Raw genomic sequence first — 18414 nt, forward strand, 5'->3', positions numbered from 1 at the left:
AAAAGCCATTTCACCCCAACAAATGGAACACTGAAATGTATGAACAGTTCAGCAAATGCAGGATTTAAGCTAATGTCTAATCATGAAAAAGTAAAACATCAAAAAAGTCATAAATTAATGCTAACAACTACAATGCTTTAATGAGAGCCCTGGAGCTATGCGATAATGTCAACACAAATACATGTACTTACGCTGGCCCCAGCGGCCCGTCCGGGGGTTCAGGTAGTTTGGGTAGAGCCCGTTGGGTCGGTCCATTTTGGCTAGTAGCTTTCGGATGTGCATCACCTGAGAGGAACACCAGTCGGATCGGTTTTAATCCAAACAGGAAATGTTCTCCTTTTTAATCTAAATATTTCAGCACTTCTATTTTGAATGTGGTTTCTCTTATTTAAGATAAAAGGCTATATTTTTTTTCTCAAAAAACTGTTGGCATTTTCTAGACCGTTATCCGCAGTTAAATAACAAATCAGCACGCCAGCATGAAAATTAGGACATATAGTGTACATTCATACTATTACCTTCTGATAGTAGGCTGGGTTTCCTGTCAGGTAGGTGAGGTGAACAAACTCCATGTGGAGGGTCCCAAACTCAGCCAGGATGCTACTGCCTGCTGACGCCCAACCCCAGTTACGGCCGACCCCACTGAAGAAAACAAGAACAAACAAGAACAAAGAAATGACACTTGGTCATGGTGGCAAAGGGTTAGGTTTCAACTTAAACCAATGATGGATGGACAGTTTGAATAAGGATTTACATGTCAGTTTTTAGGGCAAGGATTTTCAGATACCTGCCTTATTCACATTATCAGAGCCCAACAAGGCTAGCCAGGCCTTCATTCTTATCATCATCATGGTTTCCTCTAATGTTTCTTATCTTGGATCTATCAAGGAATTTGTATAACCAAGACATATGCTAACCATTTCCCTACTGTTGCCTTTAACAATGCGAAAAAAAGACAAACACATTTGTCATGACCAGGACTGCACCACATCATATCATCAATGGCAACACCAGATTAAATTAAACATGATATAAAAGTATCATGTTGTGATATCACAGATAAATGCCACACATTTTAATTCCACGCTGTGCACACAAGACGAAACTCCCAGGAACATGTGAGAGCAAGAGCCACATTTCAGCCTCTGTTAAGGATTTAGTATTTAAAAAGGAAGCTACTTAAACTATCTCCAACATAATACGTAAGAAAACAGTTTCTTCTAAAGGTGAAAACAACTTATTTTACTACTTGAGGCAAAAACACAGTCAAGCACAACCACACTGTGAAGGCATGCATAATACCAGCAGCTGCAATAAACGTTAGCAAATGACTCCGCTCATCCTTGGAGCTCTCGCTAGCTGCACTCCATAAGACAGGAAGAGCACATGGTTCATGGAAATTACCGGTACTGATGCGGTTACACTGAAGTAAAGAAGGGTTTAAAGATACAACATGCCAGAAAAAACATTTTCATTTTCAATTTTATTATGTTGCAACCTTTTTAAAAGCTACAAGGTTACATTACTTTTGTCACTGTTAAACTAAAGTGTTAATCAGTCATGTTGCACTTTTACTTAAAATTAGAAACCATGCAAACTAACTTTAAGAAAGTTTGATACTATTTTAAGTCTTTTAAATGCAGGTGTATTTCAGACTTTTTTAAGGACCTGTGTCAAGTTTAATAGGAACCTAATAAAAATTTAACAGGAATGCAAAAGAAATAAACTTTTTTAATGGCATGTTTTAATTTTTTCATCTTCATAACAACCATATAAATGTGCTAATATGGTATATAATCAATTTAAATATCTTTTGGTCTAGAGAAACACAGCAGAGCTTCAGGCTGTTCATATGCTCTGAAGTAAGAGTTGCAGCCAGTAAAACATCATCTTCAGCTTTACATGACAGGATGCAACATTAATAGGCTGTGACTTGTGTGTTTGTGTGTAAAGCACCTTATATAAACAGGTTTGTCACTTATTGTTTTTTCTGGTTTAAATTCCTCTGTGTACAGTTGTTCCCAAGGGTATTTGTGGTGCGTGTGACTGTGTAGCTATGGATGGTGATCTGTGTACACGTACACATACACACACACATAATAACTGAATATGTAGCGACCAGCAATGATGTAATTTGATTTCATTGTTTCATGCTGAATAAGAAAATGTAAACTAATAATAGAGAGGGCAGGCTAGGACAGGAGAGAGCGTACACATGAGGCATAAAACTGCACAAAGTTTCTCATTCTGTGCATGGGTGAAATGAAAGGGAGGAGGAAAGAAAACGAGAATAGAAAACACTAACAAGAACAGAAAGAGATGAATGTTAGAGTAAGATTATACATCAGGCAAGCAGAGCACTGTTAGAACCTGCATTACAAACAGGATGGCTACATGTTTCTAAAAGTTGAATTTAACACTGGTTCTGGATTTTTTTGCAGCTTTTTATAAAACTAATTTGCACAACTTCCAAAAAATTCCCTCAACACTTGGGCTTGGCTTTATTGAGATGCACGCACACACACACACACACACACACACACACACACACACACACCCTTTCTGAGTTTGGAAGACCTAAAAAGAAAAGTCAAAGCCAACTTTTAAATACATTAAAAGCAATGATTTTACTTGTGAGGTCCAAGCAGCAAAACTGTGAATGTGTTTCTACCTTTTATTAACTCTTTCAGTGGATTCAACAGCACCTTAAAAATGTGTATGTTGGTAAGCAAGATGGCGCCGCGTATGGATGCCCTGGTGCTTCAGTGCGTTACTTCTGTTTTGTTTTTGTGCATAACTTCTGTGTCTGGGCACTCCTCTGGATATTCTTACACCAGAGAAGAGCTTCTTAACTACAGGACTACAACACCTGTGGATTTACTTCCAATATTTGTCGCATCTGCGGCAGATTTACTGCAGACTGTGATCAGGAAAGTGAGACGCCGAAAGAGAGGTAAGCGAGCCGGCGCACTCGTGCGTCTGAGGAGACGCGGACTGCGAACTGCTCTTCCTGGGATCTTCCTTTCCAACGTACGCTCACTCAGGAATAAGATAGACGAACTGGCCCTGATGAGAAGCATGAACAGAGACTTTGCCTCCTCCTGTGTCTTATGTTTTACGGAGTCGTGGCTCAGTGAGGACATCCCGGACTGCGCGCTCAAGCTGGAGGGCTTTCATCTGCTGCGCGCGGACCGGCAGGCCTCTCTCTCTGTGGTAAGACCAAAGGTGGAGGTGTCTGCTTCTACATTAATAGTGGCTGGTGCACAGATGTAACAGTGATTGCTCAGCACTGCTCTTCCTCTCTGGAATACCTTTTCATTCACTGCAAACCGTTTTATTCTCCGCGGGAGTTTGCTTCATTCATCCTGGCCGCTGTTTACATCCCGCCAGATCCGGATGTGCAGGCAGCTCAGTGCGCACTCGCGGAGCAGATACTGCACATGGAGCGGACATTCCCGGACTCTCTCATCATTGCTCTTGGGGACTTTAACAAAGCCAATCTGAGCCATGAGCTTCCCAAATACAAGCAGTATATTAAATGCCCGACCAGAGAGGAGAGGACATTGGACCACTGTTACAGCACGATCAGCGGGGCCTATCGCGCGGTGCCCCGCGCTTCACTCGGACTTTCTGACCACGTCATGATCCACCTGATCCCCGCGTACAGACAGAGGCTGAAGCTCTCCAAACCTGTCGTGAGGACCAAAAAACTGTGGAGCAACGAGGCTGTGGAGGAGCTTCGCACGTGTTTGGAGTCTACAGACTGGGACACAATGAAGGCTGCTTCTAACAGCTTGGACGAGTTTACGGACACTGTCACCTCCTATATCCACTTCTGTGAGGACAGCATTGTGCCATCACACACCAGGGTGAGTTATAACAATGACAAACCCTGGTTTACTCCTAAACTCAAAAAGCTGTGGCTGGAAAAGAGAAAGGCGTTCAGAAGCGGAGACAGGGACTGCTACAGAGAGGCCAAGTACAGGTTCACTAAAGAAGTGGACGTTGCTAAACATCAGCACTCTGAGAAGATGCAGCAGCAGATCTCAGAGAATGACTCGGCCTCTGTGTGGAAAGGTTTTAGGAATATCACCAACTACAAGCCTAAAACCCCCCACTCCACTGATGACTTGCTCTTGGCCAACACCCTCAACGACTTTTACTGCCGTTTTGACGAGCCATCAGGCAGCCTTCACACCTCCAACGGCCCCAACAATAGAGACACTTTGGACACTCCTTCCCCCACCTCTCCCCCCTCCATAGAGTCATCACCACCTTCAAACACTTCACCTACGACACCCCCCTCCTCACCCCACACAAAGGAGGATTTCACACCACCTCCTCCCACCACAACTCTTCATATTCATGAAGCTGCCTGCTTCATTCCCTTTATTCCATTTTCTTCTACTCCATTCAATTTGTTCTCATTAAACAAGATCCATTATGCTTTTCATCTTTTCTTCACTTAGTGATAATCTGTTCTCATTCTCTGCATTGCTCTCCTGATTCCATGATCATTTCAAGCTCACAAGAACATCGACACTTCCCAAATGCAGCAATGCCATAATCCCTGTCCCCAAGAAACCTAGGATCACTGGACTAAATGACTACAGACCTGTGGCTCTGACATCTGTGGTCATGAAGTCATTTGAGCGCCTGGTTCTCTCCTATCTCAAGACCCTCACGGCCCCCCTCCTGGACCCCCTGCAGTTTGCATACAGAACCAACAGGTCTGTAGATGACGCCATCAACATGGCTCTACACTTCATCCTGCAGCATCTGGACTCCCCAGGAACCTACGCCAGGATCCTGTTTGTGGACTTCAGCTCTGCCTTGAACGTCTGGTGTCCTGGTGCAGCCACAACAACCTGGTGCTGAATGCCCAGAAGACAGTGGAGATTATTGTGGACTTCAGGAAGCACACAGCCCCACTCCCCCCATCATCCTGACTGACACCCCCATCACCTCTGTGGACTCATTCCACTTCCTGGGTACCACCATCACCCAGGACCTGAAGTGGGAGCCCACCATCACCTCCGTCATTAAGAAAGCCCAGCAGAGGATGTACTTCCTGAGGCAGCTGAAGAAATTCAACCTGCCAACACGGATGATGATGCAATTCTACACTGCAATCATCGAGTCCATCCTCACCTCCTCCATCACCGTGTGGTACGCTGGAGCCACTATCAGGGACACACAGAGACTGCAGCGTGTTGTGCGCTCTGCTGAGAAGGTGATTGGCTGCAGACTCCCATCTCTGCAGGACCTGTACACCTCCAGGACACTGGGGCGTGCAGCTCGGATCTCAGCTGACCCTTCTCACCCTGGACACAGTCTGTTTGACCTGCTCCCCTCAGGCAGGAGGCTCCGGTCCATTCGCACCAGAACCTCTCGCCATAAGAACGGTTCCTTCCCCTCTGCTGTTGGACACATGAACAATAACCGTATGACTGTTCCCACCACTAACACATGACCCTACGCTGTGTTCACTGCAGCATTCCATGTTCGGCACTGATCACCACCTGCACTCATGTATATATCTATCTACTTAGCACTTTTAATTCTTATTCTTATTTTTATTTTCATGTCTATTTTAGCGTAATTTATGACAGTATGTTTGCACTGAAGGACCGTAGCAATTTCCTAATGTTGTAAACCTGCTCAACATTTGGCAATAAAACCCTTTCTGATTCTGATAAAACACTGCACTAAATACTCAGTGTCAGATGGTATTTTTTCTACTCTTACATCTGTATGATATCGCTCACAGGGGATATTGCTAATACAGTTAACATAGACACACAGCTCTGGCTGTGTGCACTGTCTACCTGCTGGTCAAACCTTCTGTCTGCAAGGAACTGTAAATCACAGCAAAGCTGACCTAAACCGAGAGACAGGGAGACTAAAAAGTCTAGTGTATAACCATTATGTATAAACCATTTCAGGTGGCTACATCATGAAGCTCACTGAGAGAAGGCCAAGGGTTTGCAGCGCTGTCAAAGCAAAGGGTGGCTACTTTCAGGAATCAAAAATGTAATGTAATTGAGAGTTATTTATCAATTTATCAAGGTTTAAATTAATAATAATAATAATTATAATAATACATTTTATTTGAGGGCACCTTTCTAAAACCCAAGGTCACCTTACAAAGAGAAAAATATATCAATAAAACATAATTATTGTACTATTCTTAGTTAGCGTATTGTCTGTCTTGTCTTAATGTTGGTTTAAAATGGAGCACTGTAACAAAAAATAATTTCCCCCAGGGATCAATAAAGTATTCTGATTCTGATTCTGATAAGATTAAATTAAATGGTTTCCCTGGATTTTAAGTGTTCAATCGGGTGCTCAATAGGGAAGGCGAGAAGTTTATTATTAGCCTGCTTTATCCATTCCAGAACCAGTGCGTGCTAATGCTTGTTTGGGATTATTGTCCTATCAGAACACCCTCTCAGCTGAAGGTGACAAACTGGCTTCCCTCTGAACTTTGACGTTGGTGTTCAAGGTCATGACAGGCTTGAGTCTTCATAGCTTCTAGGTTGTTCCTTGAACATCTTAACTAATTTCCTCTGATCTGAGGGTGAAAGTCTGGCTCTTCTTTCAGACAAAGTGGTGACACATCTAAGTAACACGTACTTAGTTGTTTGAACTGATGCTCAGTGTCTGTAGTTGTTTACAAATTACTCCATCAAGCTTCTGGAGTGGTGTTTCTAAAGCCCCAAACTCAACCATATTGAAAATGTTTGGACTACGCTTAAATGACGGGTCAGTGCCAAGACACCAACCATTGAACTCCACCCATTCTGCCAAGAAGAGTGTCAAATATCCAGACAGAATTATGCCACAAACTTGTTGATGGCTATCTGGTCAAGATTCAACTTCCAGAGTGGTTTTTAACCAGATATTAGTGAGGTTACATGTATCAATTAGAGATAATCCAAAACGAACTCAAATGTATGTGCTTTATTCTTGTTTTTTAAATTCATTAGAGATGTATGCTGCCCTAGAAAAAGAACACTTCAAAGTAATCAATAAAACACGTGACCATGACATTCGTGCTCGTGATGAGTGGATGTAAACTTCCAACCACAACTGTAGTTAAGTAAAGCAAACTTATATCTGTAAACTCTTCATTAGTATTCTGGTGAAATCTGTTAAATCTTGTGTAGTCTCAAAAGAAAACTGGCATTTCTGACCGTGTGGAATTTATTTCATACTCATTTCAGCATTTAAGAGAACCTAACAGATGATGGGATGGTTTTTAGTGGTAGTGTCACTAACCTCTTAAGGTTGACCATGGCCCAGGGGATACCAGTGGGGGTGTTGAAGGCAGGAAGCAGCTTCTCAGCTAGCTGGACTGCCTTCAGTTTGAAAACCTAGAGAGTGTGAGAGAAAGGGTTCACGTTAAACATATACACTTCATTCATTTGCCCGGCTAAATGTTCGACTCAAAAACCTGACAAACACAAGCATAAAACAACTGCCAACGACCAAACAAATGCAGAATGTTGGATACTGGGAGAGACATGAGTGCTAAATGACGGCCACAGAGCTGAGCAGATTTTTGGAGAATACAGAAATCTTAATATATGCAAAACCTCCCTTCAAACTGTGCTGCAGTTTGAGAGAAATACCGATATCTCTAGGGAGAAAACCTTGCAGGGCATAGGACACAGTCTAGATTTCTATTATCATGACTGGCGTCTAATTTCTACAGACTGATGCAGAGAAATGGACATGTGTTCGTTTGGAGATTACACAAGTTCTGCTGCTAGTTTGACAGATGAAGGCTCAGAAGCCCTTGCTGCAGCGCTTGTTCTTTTCTCAGCTTGCCAATCAAAGAGATAAAAGGAAACTAAGGTTATTCTACTGCTGAACTAACTGAATACCAGTAAATGCTGAAAGCTGAAAATGCCACTGTGGATGTTGTGAGTCAGCTCAGCAGCGACTGAGACGACAACATCTACTGAAAAGACCTTTTTCCAGCAGCAGGCGTTTACTTTCATCTGCGGTCAGTTGACATTCTAATAAACTATCTTACACATTTTACATCATATTTGAATAGAACAGAAAGAAGATGGCTTTTGTTTCCATTCTAAATTGCACAGGACCTTTATTTTGCTTTTGTTTCTGTTTGATGTCAGTGAGATGGGATATTCTTAATATGGTCATCTAAAGGACACAGATCCAGCTGTGAGAACAGAAGCACACCTGCAGAACGGGTGGGTGGTTGTGGTGGGAGTGTGGGGGGGAAAGTGGTGTAGTGTTGCAGGAATGCCAGTGAATGCCGATGTTATGGCCTTTCAATAGTCAAAGTAAAGAGTGAAAGCGATTTATTTTTTACTCTAATTTTCTCTTTTATGCAATTAAAATAGTACAATTACAAATCCTCTTTGGGGGTTGCATCAGTAAGGGTATTCAGTGTAAAACTCTGCTAAATCAAACATGCAACCCACTGAGGTGACCTCCTGTGGCAGGGAGGAGCCAAATGTAGCCTCTTTATATATTTTATTATAAGAGTCATAATAAATTTAATCTGCCTTGCAATAGTTTTACATCATGTTGTATGTCCACATATAACTGACACTAGGAAGACAGACATGTTTTGGTGTGCACGGCTTTATGCACACAAGTTCAATCTCGTGTCCTGCCTGATTTTTAAGCTACTTTTAAAAAATTTTTCCAACAGCCATTTTTGTAAGGCAACATTAAACATGGATGTAGCTTCTGGGTTGAAAAAATTAAGCCAATGCATAAGTGCCTAAAAACCTGCATTCTATCTGAAAACCACCACATGTCAATAACAGTTATTACCAACCCCCAGTGGTTGGTAATAACTCTAATAAACATTAACACAAGAGAAGAAGACACCCTACAATGAGTTAAAACATGAACTTGTTACTTATTACTGCTTCAAAATCTTATTTGGTTTTCATATCTACCCATTTTCAGTGATATCTACTTTAATAGCAGGAAATTAACTAGGCTTATAATTCCTTTGTCTCTCTCTTTTCCATATTTTTTAAGAAACCTATATCTGACAACTGCATAATAAAACGCGAAATTCTGTTTTTGGCGTGCCACCCCAATATTTTAGTGCCCCCCCATATGGGAACCCCTAAGAAATCATTCTTAAATAATTCTCTCCCTCAGACACTAAGACAGGCTTCGGTCTCATTACTGCATAAAGAAGGAAAGGATCCTACCTGTTGTGGCTCCTATCGACCAATAAGCCTTCTTAATGTAGACTTTAAAATCTTATCCAAACTGCTAGCAACCCGTTTGGAAAGAGTTCTCCCTTCTATTATATCAGACGAACAGACAGGCTTTATTAAAGGAAGACATTCCTTATTTAATATACGGTCCCTTCTTAATATAATATACTCCAAAAATCATAGCACTGTCCCTGAGGTGGTGATCTCACTGGATGCTGAAAAAGCATTCGATCGAGTGGAATGGGGGTATCTTTTTGCAGTCTTGAGGAAATTTGGTTTTGGTGACAGTTTTATATCTTGGATTCATCTTTTATATACTACGCCACTGGCATCTGTTTGTACTAATGATGTGAATTCTGAGTATTTTACTCTATCACGTGGTACACGTCAAGGTTGCCCACTCTCACCTTTACTTTTCACTTTAGCAATAGAGCCTCTCTCTGTGACTCTCAGAACATCGCCTCTGTTTCAAGGGGTTATTCGTGGTGGTACGGAATATAGGGTTGCTCTGTATGCAGATGACTTATTACTATATGTTACAAATCCAACAATTCAAGTATTTCCTCTATAATGAAAATACTTCTGAGTTTTGGCTCTTTCTCTGGGTATAAGATTAATATACAAAAAAGTGAATGTTTTCCTATAAACCCAGTTGTAAAAGAGCTTAGACAGACAGATTTTAATTTCCATTTAGCTTCTTCAGGTTTTAGATATCTAGGAGTGCATATTACCAGTTCATTTAAAGCTTTGCGAACAGCAAATCTTAACCCTTTGCTGACCTATGTAAGGTTGGCTTTTCAAAGGTGGGCAAATCTTCCTGTATCACTTCTTGGCAGGATTAATATTATAAAAATGAATATCCTACCTAAATTCCTCTATCTTTTTCAGTGTATCCCATTGTTTCTACCTAAGTCCTTTTTCAAATCTGTGAATCAAATGATTTCATCATTTATATGGGCAAATAAGACCCCCAGGATTAGTATGTCCTCACTACAACAGGGTAAGCTCAGTGGGGGTCTTGCTCTGCCCAACTTGATGTTTTATTATTGGGCAGCCAACATTCAGAAGTATACCTATTGGCTGCCTGATCCTCAGGCGTCTTGGTGTTGCCTTGAGGCTCAATCATGTTTCTCTTCCTCACTCCCAGCACTATTATTTTCATCCCTTCCCGTTTCCCTGTTACGATTCACAGACAACCCCTGTTCTAATTGGCTCTCTAAAAATATGGTATCAATTCCGGCGTCACGTCAATTCTGTCTCTGCTTCTGCTCTGACCCCAACCTGCAAAAACCACCTCTTCCCCCCGTCCCTGGTGGACTCCTCCTTCCGTATATGGGCAAGAAAAGGTATCAAATGTTTTTATGACTTCTTCAAAGATAACATTTTTCTCAGCTTTAGTGACCTTTGTTCTTTGTATGATTTGCCCTCGTATCATTTGTTCCGCTACTTTCAAATAAGACACTGTGCATCTTCTATCTTGCCAGAGTTTCCAAATCAGCCTCTCAAGCCTTGGTGGGAAGACTTATTCCAGTTGAAGCCTCACAGTAAGGCTCTAATATCACAAATATATACTTTAATTACGGCATCGGGCAATTACTCAACCAAGAAAATTGCCTCGAGTTGGGAACAGGAACTGGGTCTTCAGTTTGTTGAAGGTTACTGGGACAAAGTGACAGAATTCATTCTTCAGCCTCATGTGCAAGACTCTCCCTTATTCAGTTTAGGACGGTATACAGATTACACTTCTCAACATCTGGATTATCTAAAATATACCCCAGCATTCCTGACCTGTGCAACAGATGCAACACCTCCCCCTGTGATTTAACTCATATGTTTTTTGCCTGCCCGTCACTTCAATTATACTGGACTTTTTACTCTGAAGTGCTCTCTCATGTTTTGAGCGTTACTCTCAAACCATGTCCACTAGTTGCCATTTTTGGTGTTTCTGAGGACGCCACCCTGAACCTTAGTCGTAAGCAACTGGATATTATCGCTTTCACTTCACTGCTGGCACGGCGTCGCATTTTGCTGTCTTGGAAAGCTTCTCACCCTCCAGCCCGATCACTTTGGCTGGAAGATGTTATGTTCTTTTTAAAAATGGAGAAAATAAAATTTAGACTCAGAGGAAATGTTAATAAGTTCTCACAGATGTGGCAGCCTTTTATCATTTACTTTAATTCGTTGAAAACACTTACAACAGACTGAACTTTTGTACCACAGGGTTCCCTTTTGTTATGGTTTTGGGAGGGAGTTGATTTTTTAAATAATTTTTTGTTTTTTGTTTGTTTTTTGTTGTTTTCTGTGCGTGGGTTGTTGTTTTTTCTTCCTTTTTTCTTTTTTCTTGTTATCATCCGAATTTTAAAGGCATAATTTGTTTTGATATATGTCTTTATATCCGTTGGTACTTTCTGCATTGGGCCTGATATGTCAAATTACATGTGCAAAACTTTATAAATAAAGAGGAAAAAAAAGAAAAGAAATAATTCTTGAGGCGACACTGATCATGTCTGCTTTTTGCAACCAAGATGGCGACTGTGGAAACGCTCATCTCCAGGCTTCAAACGGAGCCTTGAGAAACCAGTGAGTGATCATGCTACCTACATCCATGTCTTATAGAGTCTATGGCCGAAATCTTGGCTGCGTGTAAGGAAGACACGTTTGAAGAGTCAGGAGACACAGGTTAAATTAATATAGAAGAAAACAAACAAAGTGGACAATATTGTAGAGCTTATGGTCTGAGTTGAAAAGATACAGTAAATGTAAGGACTTAATACAATATTATATTTTCAGTTGATATGCCCACTACTTATGGTAAGCTACATTAAAAATGCTGTATAACAAAAATGAACTGTTGTGCTTTGTTCTTCTTTTTTTTTAACCTCATATTGTACATTGTGGAGGGTTGTTAATAGCATCTGCATGGTTACAGTCTTATACGAAAACTATCATTCACTGTTACATGCCATGATAAGTGGCACTGCTGCTGTTCTTTTTCTCTTGTCTTCCAGGTGTAGAGCTTCCACCTACTGGTCCATTCAAATTGAACTGCTACGTATTTATTGGCTGATCTGAGCACAGTAAGCCAATTATACAACATTCAGAATATAAAATCGTGCAAAGTTAAAACAGTTAATCAAAAAAACATGATTATTGAACATGTGTGCTTATAGGAGGTGGAAAAAATATCATCACAGAGTCAATAAATTAATTAATAAATCAATGAAGTTCATGGAGTATTTGCACCAAAGAAATCCTATGAACTTAACAGAAGTTTCCACAATAATCAACAGAAACTGGGAGGTCTGGGTGAGCTGATATGGACCGACTCAAATCTGATCTCACTGCAGCACTTTAGTGAAGTGTGAATGGCAAACATGTTGCCAGTAAAAAGAAAATGGTTCAAGAATGCCAGGCCTGTAAAAAATTTCAATTTCCAGTTTTGCAATGTGTATTTCACTCATGGAGGACAGTTGTGGGACAAATGCCCAAAGAGGCCTTTATATAACTAGTAGACAGCAGTGCCACTGAGAGAAGTGGTTCAGCACAGGGCAGACGGAGGCTGATTCATCAACACAATCTGTCAGGGCTGAACAGTTTTATAGAGAGACCAGATCTATGGAAAATTCCTGCTGTCTCACAAAGTAAGAGGGAGCAATAACACATGCTGGTGTTTGCAGAATACTTAAGCAGCCAGGGGGACACTGTACAGAAGACTTGGAGGTCAAACTGTGGAGTTAAACATGAAACAAATAGAGACAAGGGGAGGGAGAGTGGGAATGACGCCGTCAAGCCGATGCAAAATAGGCCTGCATATGAACAAGATATGAATTGCATGAAAGGAAATGAAGAAAATTTACTCAGAAGGCTGAGAAGGGATGAAAGAGGCAGAGAGGAAAAGAATGATGAAAAAGTAGGCTGGTATAGACGGGACCACACCCAGGACAAGACTATCACATCTCATCTGAGGGCAGATGCTGTCCAACCAGTACTGGTGGGATTTTTATCAAACAGGCTGAATTATCTCAAACCAAACACACACACTACAAAGTAAAGGAGGATGGCTGACAAAATAAACTGAGACCCAGCTGAGCAACACTTATAAATGTGTGCAGATTTAAGATTGTCTCACAGTACAAGTAGCAACTTAAGTACTTAGAGGGGAGTGAGAAACTGTACAACTGAACCATGTTTGTTCTGTGTGTTTGAAAGCTTTCTTCAGAGACGTTGCACACTGTAAATGTGACTTTTACCTTCCACAACAATAAAGACTATTAAGGGCAACTTTGCTATTCTATGCCTCTTCTACACACATTAATATTTTATAGTCATACTGGTTTATTTTTAAAACACCAAATAAAACTATAATTTCAAGCAGGTACACTGTACGCTTTAGGAAACCTATGACACTAGCAGAAAATGATGGCAGTGTTGTTTCACCGTGCACGGTGTGTAAACAGCCGGTTAACTGCTGGGGATCACTTACAGAACTGTGGGCGTATGTGGAGCTGAAAAGCTGTTTCTTCACGCAGTGATAATGGCACGCCTATATTAGCAATTCCTATGGAGAGATTTGCCTTTACCTTCTGCACCCGACTGACTTTTTTTTGTGTCAGGTTGTGAAAGTTGCACTGTCATAAACCGTCATAAACCTTTCCATCTATCCGTGGCCTGTTGGCTGGGTGCACCGAGGCCCTTGACAAACTTTTATTGGCAATCTTGCTGCTGATGCCATCAAGCAGGAACAGGAGCCAAACGACCCACCGGGGAAACAGTCAGCCGCGTTCACAGATAAAATTGGACTCTTTATGATAATCATTTCCCTCCACTGCCTCCATTTACATGCAGAGCTACAAGGAAAAAAAATGTTAAGGAAAAGCAGCCAGAAACCAGATAGGTTTACTTTTCTAACAGACAGCACCAAAGAGAATCAGAGACAGATGTAGTGTTTCTGCTTAATAACTATCCGTACATTTGCCTGACTGATGCATTGCTACACTTAATACATGTAATGTTTGAGCCATTTTACTTGTTTTGAGGCAATTAAGCCTGATTTGAATCAAACTTTGTCAATGACTGCATTATTTAGTGAAAGTCATGTGGACATTTTTGGTACTAAATTTGTAGAAAAGTATGACAAGTGTAGCTTGATTATCCATTTATCACTTACAGTATATGAAAGGTTGTTGTTGTACCATCAGATTACATAAATGGGGCCTGTTTTGCTCTTTCCCAGCTTCATATTTTTAACCTAAGGTTCTCCCAGAGTTAGTAAAAATTATCATACTAAATACTGCATGACTTCCAAACTTCTTGATGTATGCTCAATCATCTAGGTAAGTAAATCTCCAAAAGTTGATTCTGTTCATCTGGATGCAGCGTTTTGTGGGAGAAACGTTTCGTCACTCATCCAGGTGACTTCTTCAGTCTCAGCTGACTGCAGGTTTCCCCAATCTTATAAACAGTACATTTGCATAATGACTGAAACCAGCCGACTGAAGGGACAATGGGCTGGGAGTAGAGCAGGGCGATATGGCCAAAAATATTTATCACGATATATATTTGAAAATTTGCGATAACGATATAACCGACGATATAATTGATGCGAGACAAAATACAACTCCACAACATTACTAGCGCAAAAAGACAACCTTCCATTTATTTTCACTTAAACAAGAAGCTGGTTTTTATGTACATTAAAGCTTTATAAAAATGTAACAGTGCAAATGCAAATTCCTTGCTGAAAGTTTAACCAAAAGGCATTTCCAGTAGAAATGGGCTGACATATCCTGAGCATAACCATGTATAATATCCACTGAAGTTAAAAAGAGGTGCTTTGCAACATTAAACTGCAGTGTGCAGTACGTATTTTTCGGACCATAAGGTACACGGGATTATAAGGCACATTAAGCGAAACAAAGCAGTCAGATAAATCAAACTTTATTAAACTCATTCTTCTTGCTTCCTCCACTTCTGTACCATTGATTCATTAATGTTGAATTCTCTGGCAGCTGCTCTATTCCCATGTTGTTGCAGTATATTAATGACTAACCTCGTATTGTGGATGGATTATCTCAGTTGTTCTCCTGACTGAAGTTTGGTCCGTTTACAGCATCCTGCCATGCGATTGCATTTGTCTCTAACCATGAAGAACCTTCACGTTAACTTTTATAAGTGGAAAAGTGTTAGTGTTCGTCCTCCAGCTTCACTGTTTATGTTATGCTAACATAGCTGTGTCGCTAGCGATCACGTAGCACATCATTATATACCAGCTAGCCCAACTTCAGTAACCCTACAAACGTCACTGCTGTTTAGTTTCCCGTCTTCATTTATGTTGGAAGTGATAACAGAGCTGTACGTTTGAATTTTTTCAGAAATCTCTCAGTCAGAACATGCTATATCATGCTTAGGTAACTAGCGAAACTAGCGAGCTAACTTCCGCTAGCTTCCTGCTAACTTCTAACTCCGTTAAATGTAATAACTTTTGTTTTCATGGATGCCTGGAAGTTAAACTTTATAGTTACACCTGGTAAAGCAGCAATGCTGATCGTTTTATTAAAGATGAAAGAATTTAGACAGTTTTTAACTCTAAGTGATGCTGCAGTGTTGTTTGACCTGAAGGACACAGAGTTTAGGACCCAGATTACTCCCAGATTTAAGAGCATCTTAGTCCGACAAATATGACAATAACAACGGCCGCTTGCATGTTCTGCAAAAAAATGTGCTTTGTCGTGTATCTGACGGACAAACACCAAACCAGTTCCACATCACTGAAGTTGCACCATTTTTACAAACCAATTCTGGTTCATCTGTTTCACTCAACAATCGGCCATGTGCGTATGAAAACAAAGGCACTGCGCATGCGCGTTTTACTCCCATTCTATCGCGATATTTCATTTTCCTATCGTTGCCTAACATTATACCGGTATTATCGTGAACGGTATAATATGGCCCAGCCCTAGCTGGGAGGTCAGTTCCTTAATCTTAATTATGCAACTTCTCATGACCATTGATCAACAACCACTGATCAAAGCCCACTGACCAAAACCCACTGATCAATGGCCATGAGTACCATTCACAGAGAGTTGGGGAATGGCTACAATCACAGCATTGTAAGATGGTCACAGATGTACCCTTAGGCCCCCTCCTCGATTCAGAGATGGTCTTTCCCTTTTCACGTATATTGCCTCCTTGACTCCACGCTCAAACCAGCGTTCCTCCCTGTCACTGTGTCCTCATCCTTGAAAGAGTGTCCACTGGCCTGTAGGTGTAAATAGACTGCGGCGTCCTGGCCTGACGAGCTCTTCTGTGTTGTGCCATCCGCTTCGCCAGAGGTTGTTTGGTTTCCCCGATGTATAAATCCTGGCAATCCTCCTGGCACTTAACAACGTACACTATGTTACTTTGTTTGTGTCGGGGGACTCGATCCTTGGGGTGGACCAATTTTTGGTGCAGCGTGTTTTGGGGTTTGAAAGCCACAGAGACCTGGTGTTTACAAAAAATGTATCTCAACTGCTCCGATACTCCTGACACATATGGGATCACTACAGGTTTTCGCTTGGGCAGCGGTTGTCCTTCTCTCCTGGATCGGCTGGAGCTTTTTCTAGGTGCCTTTCCAGCTTTGACAAAAGTCCAGCTGGGATAACCACATTTACTCAGGGCCCTCTTGATGTGCTGTTCTTCTGCTTCCCTGGCTGCTGTGTCTGTGGGGATGGTGTTTGCTCTGTGTTGTAGCGTCCTGATGACACCCAGTTTGTGCTCCAGTGGATGATGAGAGTCAAACCTTAGATATGTGTAGGTTTACGGTACATGTCAGCTTTTAGATGTCCCCCATTACTTATGGAAATCTCACAGTCTAAGAAGGCTAACCTGAGACTTTTCGTATCCTCCCTGGTGAATTTGATGTGTCAGTCCACTGAGTTAATGTGATCCGTGAAACGTTTCTCCCACAAAATGCTACGTCCAGATGAACAGAATGCTTGCTTGCTTCTGCCTTATATACTGCATTTCCAGTTTTGCTTGCATGTCTCATTTATTCACACATAGTTGCCATTTTCCTAGCAAAATACAAAACAAAACAAAACAAAACAATGAGATGTGACTCAAGACCTTTGCGCAGTACAGAAAATAGAGAGCATAATAACAGGTCCTCTTCAACAGAGCAACAGAACAAAAAGCCTCAACATTTAACTGCCCTCGAACAGGTTGCTGAGAGATTTGGCATTAAGTAGCTCCAAGAGCGCGTCCTCATTTCGTATTCTTCATGTCTACTGAAAGTTATTCAACCTCAACTTTGACATTCTGTCCTATTCTCCAAATGATTACTTAATTGTGAAATGTACCACTGTTACATCATCAACAAACCAAAAAGAGAACCCTGCGTCCTCACTGCAGCGGAGTACCCAGAAGGCCTATGTGTATCTAATCAAATCAAATCATATCACTTTTATTGTCACATCACATGTGCAGGTACATTGGTACAGCACATGTGAGTGAAATTCTTGTGTGCGAGCTTCACAAGCAACAGAGTTGTGCAAAATACAATAATGTAAACAAGCAAAATACAAGAATGGCTACATCTGAAACTAATAAATATATGTACAATATATAATAGTATATGCATTTCTGGATGTGTATACTAAATATTTTTCTACGTGTGTGTGTGTGTGTGTGTGTGTGTGTGTGTGTGTGTGTGTGTGTGTGTACACATATTTTACAAATTAAATAGAGTAAACAATAAATAAAATATATAAAAATATACAGCGTTGAGACATGTGCAAAACAGTGGCATTACTGTACAGTATCTATTCTGTTGACATCATATTTACTGTAGCAAGGAGACAAGATTAGGATATTGAGAGCTGTGAGGTAAAATCCTTGGGGAGGATGAACCCAGACAGTGTGTTCTCTGGTGTTTCCCAACTTGTTTCTGTCATTCTCCCTCCAGGGCTGACAGCTTTAGGGTCCGGCCTTTTAAAATGCATTACAGAACGCCTCGAAAATCGACCACTGAAGGATGTACTCACCCAATGAACACACACGCACACACGCAGATGTGAAACACACAATCTATAGGGGAAAAAAGCGCCAAGGTCAGGCAGTGAATTTAGGTCTGGCACATATATTTTGTACCTGAATAAAAAGCTGGAATGGCACTATGCTAATTTGAACTTATCACTGATATATCACTATGAGCCTTTGC

General features: G+C 41.1%; 1 protein-coding gene across 4 annotated transcripts in view; it reads right to left on the reverse strand.

Moving 5' to 3' along the window:
• man1a2 (mannosidase, alpha, class 1A, member 2) overlaps positions 1–18414 on the reverse strand; it is a 147996-nt gene that overhangs the window by 33648 nt on the left and 95934 nt on the right. For all 4 annotated transcript variants that reach the window (XM_086265801.1, XM_086265803.1, XM_086265802.1 and 1 more), the window contains exons 7-9: positions 7282–7376; positions 519–642; positions 192–285 (exon numbers count right to left, since the gene is read on the reverse strand). In XM_086265801.1, the coding sequence (XP_086121927.1) occupies positions 192–285; positions 519–642; positions 7282–7376 (313 nt within the window). The remainder of the gene's footprint in view (positions 1–191; positions 286–518; positions 643–7281; positions 7377–18414) is intronic.

Source organism: Aulonocara sp. 'chitande type north' Nkhata Bay, linkage group LG16 (genome assembly GCF_057382095.1).
Source record: "Aulonocara sp. 'chitande type north' Nkhata Bay isolate Kocher_YH1m ecotype deep benthic linkage group LG16, A_spYH_male_GT1.1, whole genome shotgun sequence".
NCBI classification, from domain to species: domain Eukaryota; kingdom Metazoa; phylum Chordata; class Actinopteri; order Cichliformes; family Cichlidae; genus Aulonocara; species Aulonocara sp. 'chitande type north' Nkhata Bay.